Source organism: Osmerus eperlanus, chromosome 4, assembly GCF_963692335.1.
Source record: "Osmerus eperlanus chromosome 4, fOsmEpe2.1, whole genome shotgun sequence".
Taxonomy (NCBI): Eukaryota; Metazoa; Chordata; class Actinopteri; order Osmeriformes; family Osmeridae; genus Osmerus; species Osmerus eperlanus.
In genome coordinates this window covers 18,780,912-18,793,522 of record NC_085021.1, presented here as the reverse complement: position 1 = coordinate 18,793,522, position 12,611 = coordinate 18,780,912, and the positions used below count along the sequence as shown (strand labels likewise).

General features: G+C 41.0%; 3 protein-coding genes and 1 long non-coding RNA gene across 5 annotated transcripts; 3 read left to right on the top strand and 1 right to left on the bottom strand.

Annotated features, from left to right (window-relative positions):
* Positions 1 to 265: 265 nt before the first annotated feature.
* LOC134019573 (G protein-coupled receptor kinase 5-like) lies at positions 266 to 3,041 on the top strand. The gene is made up of 8 exons (XM_062460536.1): positions 266 to 421; positions 566 to 658; positions 936 to 999; positions 1,184 to 1,324; positions 1,483 to 1,673; positions 2,037 to 2,074; positions 2,536 to 2,625; positions 2,758 to 3,041. Exons 2-8 carry the CDS (start codon positions 618 to 620, stop codon positions 3,039 to 3,041), a joined length of 849 nt encoding a protein of 282 aa, XP_062316520.1. The 5' UTR covers positions 266 to 421; positions 566 to 617.
* A 126-nt stretch (positions 3,042 to 3,167) lies between these two features.
* LOC134018292 (uncharacterized) lies at positions 3,168 to 3,866 on the top strand. The gene is made up of 3 exons (XR_009929910.1): positions 3,168 to 3,233; positions 3,382 to 3,483; positions 3,789 to 3,866. It is a non-coding gene; the product is annotated as an uncharacterized LOC134018292 (long non-coding RNA).
* A 227-nt stretch (positions 3,867 to 4,093) lies between these two features.
* LOC134019572 (solute carrier family 2, facilitated glucose transporter member 5) lies at positions 4,094 to 4,798 on the top strand. The gene is made up of 2 exons (XM_062460535.1): positions 4,094 to 4,234; positions 4,512 to 4,798. The coding sequence occupies exons 1-2, from the start codon at positions 4,094 to 4,096 to the stop codon at positions 4,731 to 4,733; spliced, it is 363 nt and encodes a 120-aa protein (XP_062316519.1). The 3' UTR covers positions 4,734 to 4,798.
* A 114-nt stretch (positions 4,799 to 4,912) lies between these two features.
* LOC134019239 (carbonic anhydrase 6-like) lies at positions 4,913 to 9,031 on the bottom strand. Of its 2 annotated transcripts, none has more exons than XM_062459925.1 (10): positions 8,878 to 9,031; positions 8,231 to 8,410; positions 7,904 to 8,052; positions 7,560 to 7,655; positions 6,998 to 7,064; positions 6,725 to 6,882; positions 6,457 to 6,583; positions 6,149 to 6,232; positions 5,975 to 6,001; positions 4,913 to 5,804 (listed from the first exon to the last, which is right to left on the bottom strand). In XM_062459925.1, exons 1-10 carry the CDS (start codon positions 8,960 to 8,962, stop codon positions 5,188 to 5,190), a joined length of 1,590 nt encoding a protein of 529 aa, XP_062315909.1. In that variant the 5' UTR covers positions 8,963 to 9,031; the 3' UTR covers positions 4,913 to 5,187. The 2 variants fall into 2 exon arrangements, with proteins under 2 accessions (XP_062315909.1, XP_062315910.1); XM_062459926.1 differs by lacking the exon at positions 8,878 to 9,031 and adding an exon at positions 8,551 to 8,656.
* Positions 9,032 to 12,611: the final 3,580 nt, after the last annotated feature.

Sequence of the window (12,611 nt, the reverse complement as noted above, 5' to 3'; positions counted from 1 at the left end):
AAAGCAGCAACCTGCCAGCAATGGTTTCCATTGTTCAAATACTTTCTGAGACAGCCTTGAATATGGGCCAGCATATGTCAGAGGTCGATGTTGTGAGTATTTCCAGTATATAACCAAGGCACAGCCTAGTCATTGGCAAAGGGCATATTGGGAAATATGTTATGGAACATAAAAAACTGTTTTTCTTTTAATAGGGACATAATTACATGTTGTGTTATAAGCGTATACTTTTTCAAATGCAATTTTTTTTCATTTGTATAATTTATTTCTTATTTATTTTGTGGGCACTTGCTTCATTGTGTGTGTTTATCTCTGTGTTGTAGTCCTCTTACTGTGTGCAGTTGGTAGTGAGCCATGGAAAAAAGTGCAGGGATAATTTGGAGGTTCTTCCTTGTAATGAAGCCTTCACTGAGTGCAGAAAGTGAGTTTAAGTTGCATTTTTGATGTGGGTGTGAGTGTACAGTATGTGAACTAACATATTTACATCAGTGTGTTTGGATGGGATTGTGTGAGTATCCTTGTGTGTGAGTGTGCTCACTTTTCTCTGTGTTTTACATTGCAACAGTGCCCTGCATGAGTGCCTGAGAGGATACCCCTTTTTTCAGTATCAGCAAAGCATGTACTTTGAACGTTTTCTGCAGTGGAAGATGGTAGAGAGGTCAGTGTGTACTGTGAATTCCCAGGTCGATCTCTGTACACCTGCATGCTTGTATAGTGAGAGATGTAGTCATCTAGTCTTTTAATAGATTAGACACATCATTTTGTGGTGTAAGTGACTTCATTAGGGATTACAATGTTTTTTTTGTTAAACCAGCAAGACCTTTTTGAAATAAACTTGTGTTTAAGATTTTATGCCATCTTCCAGACAGGAGGCATCTTGTGATATCTTCAATTTTCAGTCAATCTGTGTTCTCTCTCTAACTTCCCACTTACAGGCAGCCTGTTACAAAGTATTCATTCAGACAGTACAGGCTGTTGGGGAAGGGAGGCTTCGGAGAGGTAAAGCCACAATGGAATCTTAAGAAATTATTAACTAAAACAGTACATCATCATCATAGCTGTGATGCAGTCATCTGTTAAATCCTCAACCTCATCAGTGTATGTCTTATGGCACATTAATAACCATCAAACACCTCATCGTCTGAAGCACTACATTAGCCCCCCATCTCCCCATGTCTCCCAGGTATGGGCGTGTCAGGTGCGTGCGACTGGGAAGATGTATGCGTGCAAGAAGCTGGAGAAGACCCACATGAAGAAACGCAAAGGAGAAACTCTGGCGCACAACGAGAAGCAGTTACTGGAGATGATTGACAGCAGATTTGTGGTTGTGTTTCTCAAACTACTGTTTTTTTTCTCTGGCTTTTGCTCTCTCTCTGTAACCCTCGTTTTCCCTCACTTGGTGTGTACCGTTCCGTCAAAATAACAGATCACCCTTGTGCATATGTGTGCACTTACCCAAGTGTGTGTCTGCACCCCTTGTAGGTGAGTCTGGCTTATACCTATGAAACAAAGCACTCCCTCTGTCTGGTGCTGACCTTGATGGATGGAGGAGATCTTAAGTTCCACATCTACAACATGGGCTCTCCAGGGCTCAGTTCAGAGAGGGTGCAGTTCTACGCAGCACAGGTCTGCTGCGGTCTGCATCACTTGCATCAGAACGACATTGTCTACAGGTCAGTGTGTCATCTGCTTATCATCATTGATAAGGTGTACTTCACAGGCAACACACAACACAGATTATATTAAGACACAAGATGACTTTTCTATCTGTACAGTATACATTTAAAGATAAGGCGCAGAAGGCAGGCCATCTCGGGTATGAGTGTAAAACCTTTTGTTTAGCACATCTTGTTTATCTTAATCATGTTGGCAAAAGTAGGTTTGGCATCATTGTACTAAAAAGTACTCTTTTTGGGTTTAAAAATATTTTAAGAACAGAGTACCTTTTTATTGAAGTACTTAACAGTTCACTGTCCTGTACAGTATTTGTAATACACACCTACCACTTTTTGATTTCTACTAAAACTATGTTACAGGGATATGAAACCAGAGAACATTCTATTGGATGACAATGGTATGTGTACCCCCACCCTCCCCTCCCTCCTTTGTTCTCATGTCAACTTAATTAACAGTGACGCTATGTTCTACTTCATGGTAGGAGGAAATAAATCTGGTTTGGACCTCTTATCATTACAAGTAAAAATAACTTTGAGGAAGTTCATAATGATTAGTTATCAACTGCCATCTAAGACTATTGGCAACGTGTAAGGGAAGGTTGAAGCATGTGAAGACAAGTGAAATTAATTTGAACCTTTTAGTTTAGCAACCACTTTGCTTTTGTTGTTGTAAATGCTTATGTTTTGCCTGATGTTTTCAACTGAGGGCACATTTAGTGAGACGTCCGTGGAGTGAATCATGAAAACAACATGAGACCCTATGATTGACGGATACATCAGGAATCGATTTAGTACATGATATATAGTAATATGATACACGTTTGTCTGAGCTGTTTATCCTGTTCTTATCTACTCCCAGGACACATCCGTATCTCTGATCTGGGTCTGGCACTGAAACTGTCAGGGGGGGAACTGGCACAAGGCCGTGTAGGCACCGTGGGCTACATGGGTATGTTTTCAGATAAACCGAAAAAGTGCTTCCTTACAACTGTCTCTCCCTTTTCTTTTTTTCATCTCTGAGTCGTAAAACAGTGAGACGAGTTTTACTTTCCCCTTGAAGTGACTTGGCTTTTACCCTCAGCTCCAGAGGTGATTGCAAACGAGCATTATGGGATGAGTCCTGATTGGTGGGGCCTGGGTTGTCTTGTGTACGAGATGACTGCGGGGAAACCCCCTTTTCGGGAGGCGAACGAGCGTGTCAAGAGACCCGAGATGGAGAGAAGGACACAGGAAGAAGAGGAGGACTATGGGAAGATGTTTAGCTGCGAGGCGTCAGACCTGTGCCGATCGGTGAGGCTCCAGGGTTCACTCCCTTTCCACACACTAAGCAGGCCAGTTGTTCAAGTCAAGTCTTTAAGATTGTAAATAAATATGTGAATTAGATAATAGATATCCATACAAACATTTGTTTCCTCAGATCTACTACTAGCAGATTGTATGGTATTGGCTGTATGGTATTGTATGGTATGATTGTATTGTATTTGCTCAACAGATGTCAAGTAAAATCACATCCAGTATGAAACTGGGGCTGGTAATGTTTTTATGACCATAACTGCGGTAAGTATCCCCTGTACTGTGCACACTATTTACCTGCATCAAATGTCTCAAAAAGTCGGCACAGCTATACTTACTCTTGATTGCTGTTTTGAGATAACATTGAGGGACTCCCAGGACTTGGCCCCTAAAGTAGCTGTTTGGTCCTCAGGTGTTCATTGTGGAGGCTTCAGGGAGAAAGCTGCTCCTCCTCATTGGCTTCGGGATCTGCTGTGGAGCCTGTGTTGTCCTGACCGTGGCTCTCAGACTCCAGGTACAGGTATACATCATCAAAAAAGAAGAAATAATATACATAAAGTATACAAAGATGTAAAAAGCAAACTGCATATTATATAGCATATATACAGTATTATATACCTGATTTCCTGGCCCGACCCTTGCACTGCACATCCATACCTGACCCACCCTGTTAAATGCCCCTTGTTCCAACACTAGTCAGCAGGGACTTGAACTCTTAAGAGCGTTGGTGTAGATCTCCTGTATGTTTTTCCTTTTCTGTATCTGAAAGTGGAAGTTGTTATGATCATGACACACTCACTGGCCAATGAACAACACCAGCTGCTCTGCTGTGTTGACAGGACAGTGTGGATTGGATTCCCCACATCAGCATAGCCTGTGTCATTTTGTACGTCATTGGACATGCCATTGGCCCAAGTAAGTAAGGCTCCTACAGGCTTGTTTATTTATCATGATTGTAACTCGGAGCTCGGTTTGTCATGTGTTGTTTGGATGTACTAATGCATGAGATTAGTTAAGTGATGATGTGTGTTTACTTCTTGAGAAGGCCAACTGCTGTGTCATAGCTTTACTCTGATGCAGTCCGCTGATGTCAGGGCCAGGAATTGTGGGGTGAGGTTCACCACATGTGGTTTGCAGGTCCCATTCCAGTTGTGGTGACCACAGAGATGTTCAGGCAGTCCTCCAGGTCAGCTGCGTTCATGGTGGCAGGATCTGTACACTGGTTGTCCAACTTCACTGTAGGACTGGTGTTCCCTTTCATGGAGGTATGTCTGTCTGTATTCCCACAATATAAATAATAGTGCATGAATTTATCTAATGCACTTTTCCAAGGTAATGTAACAGTGGGGGTAGTGGTGGAAAGGGAGTGGAGGGGATTCAAATCTGCAACCAGCCAGTGAAAAGGCCTATGTTGTTCTGTGCTCATTTTTGTTTAGCCTTTACAAAAAGAGACCTAAACAGTTAACATTTGGTCAAGACAAACAAATAAAGAAGATTAAACATATTTCTCATGTTTTCCCTCTTTTAACCTTGGTCCTGCAGAAAGGACTAGGACCATACAGTTTCCTAATCTTCTCTGTGATCTGCCTGGTTACCCTGATCTACACCTGGCTGGTGCTCCCAGAGACCAAAAACAACACCTTCCTGGAGATTAGCCAAATGTTTGCCAAGAGAAACAAGGTAGAGATCAGGCTGGGCGATGAAAACAGTCCTACCAATGCGACAGGATGTCTGAAGGAAGTAGAGATTGGCTCTACCTTCTGAGAGAGATGTGGTGAGTATTGAATTGGAAAGAGCAAGAATAATCTACTGTCACCGTATTTGACTAAATAAGTTTAATAACTTTTTAAGCTTTGTCCCTTTTCCTCTGGAACCAGACACAGAACTTTGAACTTATTGACAGTATATCTCAGATGTAATAAAATAAATGAACAAGATGCATATCCAAGTATTTCAGAAGTTTATTGAGGATGAAAAGATATGTTTATAATAAAGGGCTGATACTGTTGTAAGCCCACTCCCTGTGTTACACTTCTATAATCATAACAAAAATTAACAACATATGTCAGAGAGATTTGTGTTTTTAATGATCATCAAAGTGTTGATTTGATATTGCCTCCACCCATAACCACAACTCTCACAGCTCTGTGTTGTGTTGATAGTGCAAAGCTTGTGGATCTGGTGATGTGACTCAACACCATGATCTTGTGGTGTGAAGTTAGGTGCACCTGTGGTCGATCTGCAACTGCACCCCTCCATACAAGCTGAGCTGGGTCACTCCCCAGCTGAAGGCATTGCCCCTCATTGTGGAATTCCCACACAACATCTGCTCCTTTATCTCTGCCCGACTGAGCACGTAGTCCCACACATTCACGTCCGTCATCTGTCCCACAAAGGCATCGGAGTCAGAAATGCCCAGGAAGCCATCTTGGTCCTTCCCCAGGATGAACACCCCCCCGGGGCTTATCGTGTACCCTCCCCTCAGATACTGCTCCTCCCCTTCCAGTCCATTAATCCAGAGCTCTGCCCCTCCGGAGTGGGAGGACCAGGTGATGCAGTAGTTGGCCCAGTCTTGTGAATGGAAGCTGTGTGGCAGGTTGACAAACTCGTTGCCAATCCACAACCCAACCTCAAAACCCAAGGTTATAGTTAGCTCATTGTCATTGTTGTCGCGGGAGTAGGAAAGGACGGTGTGCAAGCCATTGGGGTGTGTGCGGACATGCATGCATGCAGTGAAGGAGTTTAGGCTCATGGGGTGCTTTAAGTGGGCCAAGGCATAGCTGGCAGTATTCCTTTCTGGGAAATGGAGCACTAGCGGAGACAGGGCCCGGGGCTCTAAAAACAGGCGACAAGGGTTAGGGACCTAAACTACTAACTAACTACAGCATTGCAGTATAAATAAAAACGGATAATATTATGTATTTGAATGTTCTTCTAATAAATATATTTATTTCAATAAAAATCAAAGCAATACCTATCACTTATCCTACACTGGGTATACTCACCATTTTTGGAGGACCGTGTTTCCCCAACTAATTGTACAAGAGAAGACAAGTTAGCAAAAACAAATAGCATCTGATGTGCTGTATTTAAATTTTAGTCATTTAGTCATTTGTATCTACCATATAAACAAGTTCAATCATGTCATGTTATTAAGGGGGTGAAAGTGTTCCACTTACTTGATTCCATCTGCCTTCCTAGTGAAGAGATGAGACCCTCAATCTTTAGGAGCTTTGACTCAATTTCTTCTTGACGACAGAAGGCTAAATTCAGAGGTAGAAACACAGTCTAAGATATACATGTCTATTTGAAGTCACATAGGACCCATGATAAGTCCGTTAACTTCAAGGGCTAGATATTTGCTTGTTAATTCGTAGTAGGAATCTGTTGTAATTAGTTGAGTTACAAAGGGCAGATGCAGTGTGATTGAAGTGATAATAATACTGTATTATTATTATTATTATCAATCCCTTCCAGGTGTACATACTGCCTTTGCCCAGGCGAGGCAGGAAGGAGGATTCCACCACACGGTCATTGAGGGGCTGAGCCATGCGGTAGTCATTCCATATAGTCTTGTTCTCGTGGTCCATCAGAGTACTCTCCAACTTCCTGATCTAAAGAAAAAAAAAAGCTAATATTTACTATATCTACTCCGTAATAGTTTTTTCTACATGAAATGATGTTGAGGCAGACAACTGCAATATTATTTTAGTTTTTTATTATTAATCTCTCTAAAATGAAGACTACATGTTTACCTGATTATGGGAGAGGGTGATGGGTGTGTCAAACACAGTCCATAGAATGCTTTCATCACAGGGGGGAGTGGTCAGTGAGCCGTGGTACCTGAAGTAATGGTTCAGGTTCTCAGGCAACATGGATCGGACATTTATGGAAGATATATTCATGGCCTGCCCTGTAAGAGAAGTGTAGACAAATGAGAAATGTGGGATGAGAGAATCAATGTGTTCCAGGACACACGTGTTGTGTTATTAAGGTAAGAAAAGAAGACGTAGAATAAAACTGATCACCTGCATACTTGATCTTTGACAGATTGTTGATGAAATCAGTGTAATAAGTGTTCTCAAAATGTCCATCCTAGAAATATGTTAGCAAAATAGTTAAAATACTACATCAAACAGCTGAACTTAAAATATTTGAACAGACGGCTGTGTTAGGAAAAGTTACAAAATAAGTTCAGATAAAACAACCTCCCAGATGGAAACTTAGCTGGCCCTGTTAGTTGTGAAGCAGCAACACACCAGCTTCTATCTGCGCCACATTAACACTGCTGGGATCCATTAACACTGCTGGGATCCATGCCCCCTGGCTACGCTGCTACAGCAATGACCTCCCACAACTGAAAGTGCCACAGACTGCCAATGGCCTTAAGGCATTCCTCTGTAACCAAAATCTCACTCAATGTGACTGCACGTATTGGGAAGTGCACTGGGTCATTTGCTAATTGGTCCAACACTTTGTATGTCATTTGCAGGTTCAAGTCATAGAGATTGACACATATTTTGGTCATAATCCATTATTTGATGGTCAATTTCTGCACTGACCTGAATTTCAGTAGTATCTGTATCTCACCTCATAGAAAAAAGCAAGAACTGCCAGTCCATCTGGTTTATCTATGGCCTCGTGGAAGCTCTTGTACTTCTCTGCATTGTAATGGACTATATGGAGCTGAAACCACAAAGCACACGTATAAGTGTTTATCTTCACAAGAAAAATTGGTAGTTTATCAATTCAAAAGTATTTTCATATCTTTAATAGGTACTTTTTTCAAAAGCAGTTGTATAATTCCTTCTCATATGGAATTGTCTCCTGTTTTATGAGATGTAAGAACTAACCATACAATGCAAGAACAGTTACACAGAGACCTATAAAACGTTTGCTTCAATTTAGTTGGTTTTTAGTGTTGGGATGCCTACCTCTGCCATGTAGCGAATGCCGTCCAAAGTGTGTTCAGAACCACTGGCCTCCATGTCCCAGCCCCCCCAGTGCAGGTGCATCTGGACCGCTGTGTAGCGGTCTGGGAGACCCTTGGTGATCGCCATACTAGAAGGCAGGCTGATTTGAACTGTCAAAAATATTCTAATTAAATGTATGTGACAGTCTATTTCAAGTGGTGGTTTAGACGATTGGTTTGATACTGGCTCCAGTAGGCTATTTGTATTTTGTTTGGATGAAAAGCTTAAAAGTAAACTTTTACAATGAGCTGATCACAATCACCATAAGATATAGATATGATTCTTTACCTGAGTGCCCATTGTTGGACATGAGAAATTTCCCTTTTTGCGCTTCATAACCACTGAGTTCCAGTTGCAGCAGACGTGGGTTGTACTGTACGTTCCGCCGCTGAATGTCAATTGGAGATTGTTTTTGGCCACCGCAAGCAGGATACTCGTCCGCCCAGTGCACTTGGTCCAGTGCCCCTTCTTTAAACGGAATAACCCAGATAAACAAAGTTGAACAATCCAGACATACCACAAAACACACATCGAACGCATTATATTTGGTTTGTTGTAGCGATAACTAAAAGTAAACAACTAAAAATAAACTTCAGTTCTTTGTGTACCTCCAAAGCACCTTGACGTGTCCCGTGGTTGGTAAAGATATTTGCATGCAGTCAACTTTTCACTCAACCCAGTATCTGGATGTCAGCCTTCACAGACATTGTGCGTAATTATTCCGATATAACCCCATGGGTTTGGCATATAGCCTACGCACTACTTGATATTACGTGTTTGACGTGCACTCTCTAGAGTCTAGACTGCTTCGTATTAATTTTTGTAGTTACAATTATTTGGTTTGAAATTCAGAGTAATGCATTCCCATTTTTTGACTGCAGATAGATTAGATTCAAAAGCGTAAGTAAACCACATAAGATTTGTTTTAAATGTACCTGTATAAGTCCAATGTATTCCACTTACTCCAGCATAGACAGGACTGATGAGAAGGACATTGATAACAACTAAGAAACACTCCATTTCTGTGGAACACGTTTACGCACGACACATCTCAGAGAGGTTCACTCAACAACTGAAAGGAGGTGTTGGTACTATACAAGTCCTCCGGAACACGCCCTTGGCTAAATTCTTCCCGGTTACTCGATGGGGCAGATAATACCATGATGAAATAGAAGACAGGTCTTCTATTTCAGTACTGATTGTATGAGCTTTTATCCCAAATAATATTACAGAAGAAAGGGCAGTGACTCATATTGAAGTCCCTAGGTTTGTAGAGCAAAATTTACTCAGTTGAATAGAAATTAACTCAAGGAACTAAAGAGTATAGAGTAAAATCGTGTCTTATTTCCTCTTGCCCAGATGTGTCTTCTTGTTTATATACAACATTTGTGGAAAATACAATCACTTTGCTTGTTTAGAGAAAGGAATAGCTCTGATCATCATAGGCTACTCAAAACCATCCAAGCATCAAACATGAATTTCTACATTTGAAATTAAATTAATTAAAACAATTCAAATTAAAATAACTAAATTAACAAATAATTGCATCTTCACCTCAAGGGTTTTAGGATAGTTTGAGGAGAGTATTATTCATAGCTCTGTACTGTGACATGTTTTTTTGTATATATTTCCTTTACTATCAGTCTTACATTTCCTGCCATGCAGGAAATCCATGAAAATAATCTCTCATATGGAAACCTTCTTGCAAGTATGGTCAAGTCATCTGTCCCTAAATGTGCTAGAGGGGAAATTGGCTTGTAGGAAAGCACCAGATGTGTTCTTGATGATTAACACATGAGTGCATTAGAACAGACCTGAGATAAGGAATAAGAGTGTACGAAGCACCTGTTACAACATGTCCCAACACCCTACCTCCAGGAATCTGCCGGTCTACCAAGAATATGCTCAATATGTGTGTGGGATTACAGTATGTACCAACATTTTTTTTGATTTACTTGAATGAATTGCTCTGATGTGATAATCAATACTGACATATAGTACATCTCCATTTTATTTGTATTTTCTTTCAAAATTGCTGCTGGGGTTTCATAACTGTTTGTTTACATACTCTTCAGCTGTATAGGCGAGTGATGAGTGAATGTTATGTAGTTGTGTAATGTCTATGAATTCCAGAAGGGTGGGGTTCCATGCCCACCAGCAGTGCAGCATGTTCTGCAAGACGTTAGCAGGGTTTTTACTAAGGCCGTAGCCATCGAGTCCACATTGGGGGGGACGAAATCTGCTGGGGAGTCTGAGGGTCCCCCCCCTGAAAACTTTTTAAGTTTAGTTATGAATATGATTACATTTTTTATGATAATTTCGAACAGCGGGCGTGGTTGCCAGTTGTAGCGCATCACATTTATATTTTATTTATATTTTTATATCAATTTATTGGTGGGGACATTTATACCAGATATATATTATGATTACGGCCCTGGCCCCTCCAGACAAAACAACTTACCATGTGTTATGGGATGCAGGGAGCTGAAGCAAGATGATAATTATATGTCTGACTTCCACATAGGAATTTTGTGTCTTTAGATGGTGAGTCCAGCCTAATGACCCGTCAAATCCAGCCGCACCACACGGCTCCGAACGAAGCTTCAAAAATGCTTACTATTTTGATCCTTTCTTTGTCAACACATTCCTCCAAAAATGTTACATAGTCAGACTGAAATGTCAATTTCAACATAAATGGGTTCATCCTATTTTCCCAGCCATCTTGGTCCATTGTGTTCCTGGCTTCAGGTATATGGACAGCTGCTTCTCTGTCATAGGATAGAGATACGATTACTTTATCTCCCAGGTTCTTTGTACAACACCACAGAGATGCTACCATAGCCATACTTGGAAAGTTGTGCTTCTCTTGCAGGAAGAAGAGAACTCTTGTACAGCTACAACACTGTCAGTCTACCTGGAAGAATATTTTATTATTTTGATTGCCCTGCTGCTGATTTGAAATAAGCCAACTTTGGCATGCAACACTAATCTAAATTTAGACTTGTCAGTGACACAAAGTAGGTTAAATATTTCCAGCCATTTTCTTTCAATCAAACTGCTGCAGATGACAAGAAGGAATTGCTGAAAATATCAGGTAAAGTGCAAGATTGCAAATAATAACATCCCCCTCTTCAGACCACAGAGAACAACTCGTTCTTCTTAGGCCATCCTCTCTGCTAATGGGTCCTCACTCTGGAAGACACCAGAGAAAATGAATTTACTTTACTACTTTGGCTTTACTACTGCATAGTAAAGCCATTGTTACTTCAGTCTACTTGCATCATTGCTACACTATCTCCTCCCAACCATGATCTGATACCCGAGCCCCAGAGAAGAGACCAAAGGTAAGTGTCACTCGAGAATTTCACAAGATAGCTGCCCTCTTGGCAAGTCCTGCAGCTAATAAAAAGAAGGGGGAACCATTTCGGAACACATCTGGAAAAGTTTAGTGAAGACCTCACTAAGTTGGCCAGTACAATAAAGTGCGCCCAGATGGCATCAGGTCCGGCAGTCTTTTCAGGACTGTGACACATTCATTCTGGCCTACAAGAGACCTTCTAAGTATGACGTATGAAACATTTCCAGATAACTAGGACCTGTCAAAGCGAGAGAAAATGAGTTGAAACTGTTCGGTAAATCCGAATCGTCTACCCCATTTACACTGATAAATTGTTTAATCTCATTTGCACATTGATTAATGGAGGCCATCGGTTTAATCCCTTAAGGCTGCTCTAAAATCACCGCTGCATTGCCATTGCATTTCTATCTTTTTCCTTACTTCAACTAGCCTTCCTTATTTCATGCATCTCAACTAAGTGCATACACACTTTTTTCCAGTGGTTTGGGCATCATAATTTGTCTGTTTCTTTTTAGGCTATTAATAACAGATTCAAGATGTTTTGTTACCCAAATGTTCTTTTGAACAACCTTTTTGGTTGGGAAGACTGAGTCAACATAGAATGTGATATAGCAACGAGACAGTGTCGATACCGTCGACTTTCCTCGTTTGGCGTCCCCTCGTGTCGACCACATGTAATAACTGTCGATATTCGCTGTCATTTCGCTGTTCGAAGCTCCTCGTTTTATATTGTGTCACTTGACATGGAAGGAAGGCACAAAAATGGCTTTACGCGTTTTCTTACGGAAAAAAGAAACCAACAAGTACTGAACCATTAGTAACATACAGGGGGAAACAGGCAGTTTTTTGTGTTCCAAATTTTATTTATGTAGGCCTATGTAGTGCTTCATTTATGTGGTAGATGATAGCCTGAATAATTTCTTCGAATTTTTCAGTAGAACTATTGAATGGAATGTTGGTTAGCTAGGGCCAGAGCCAGAGCCATAGCCATCTGTTTATATGGCTCTGGCTAGGCCTAGCTCGTGTAAAGTTGGTGGTCATTATTTCCATATGATAATTTGGTCCAAAAAGGTTGTCACCAAATCAACTAACCAACATCTATATGACCAACATCACGGGCACAAGCACGACACCAGTTCAGTGAATGACTAGTGCAGACAATGTACTGCCGTTGCCAGTAATCTATTTTGGGCCTATTTTGTACCACAAGAGGAAGCTTCTTTCCCAGTTAATCCTCGGAAAAAGCAATGATTATGGTATAAAAAGAGCTCTAATATTTAGCAATATTGTTGACAATCAATATACTTATGG

Coding starts and splice junctions, on each gene's coding strand:
- LOC134019572 (XM_062460535.1), top strand. CDS start 4,094: ATGTGGTTTGCAGGTCCCATTCCAGTTGTGGTGACCACAGAGATGTTC. Junction 4,235..4,511: donor TGGTGTTCCCTTTCATGGAG/GTATGTCTGTCT, acceptor TTGGTCCTGCAG/AAAGGACTAGGACCATACAG.
- LOC134019573 (XM_062460536.1), top strand. CDS start 618: ATGTACTTTGAACGTTTTCTGCAGTGGAAGATGGTAGAGAG. Junction 1,325..1,482: donor TGATTGACAGCAGATTTGTG/GTTGTGTTTCTC, acceptor CACCCCTTGTAG/GTGAGTCTGGCTTATACCTA. Junction 2,075..2,535: donor CATTCTATTGGATGACAATG/GTATGTGTACCC, acceptor ATCTACTCCCAG/GACACATCCGTATCTCTGAT.
- LOC134019239 (XM_062459925.1), bottom strand. CDS start 8,962: ATGGAGTGTTTCTTAGTTGTTATCAATGTCCTTCTCATCAGTCCTGTC. Junction 7,065..7,559: donor TTCTTGCTTTTTTCTATGAG/GTGAGATACAGA, acceptor ACATATTTCTAG/GATGGACATTTTGAGAACAC. Junction 6,883..6,997: donor GTCAAAGATCAAGTATGCAG/GTGATCAGTTTT, acceptor CTTCTCTTACAG/GGCAGGCCATGAATATATCT.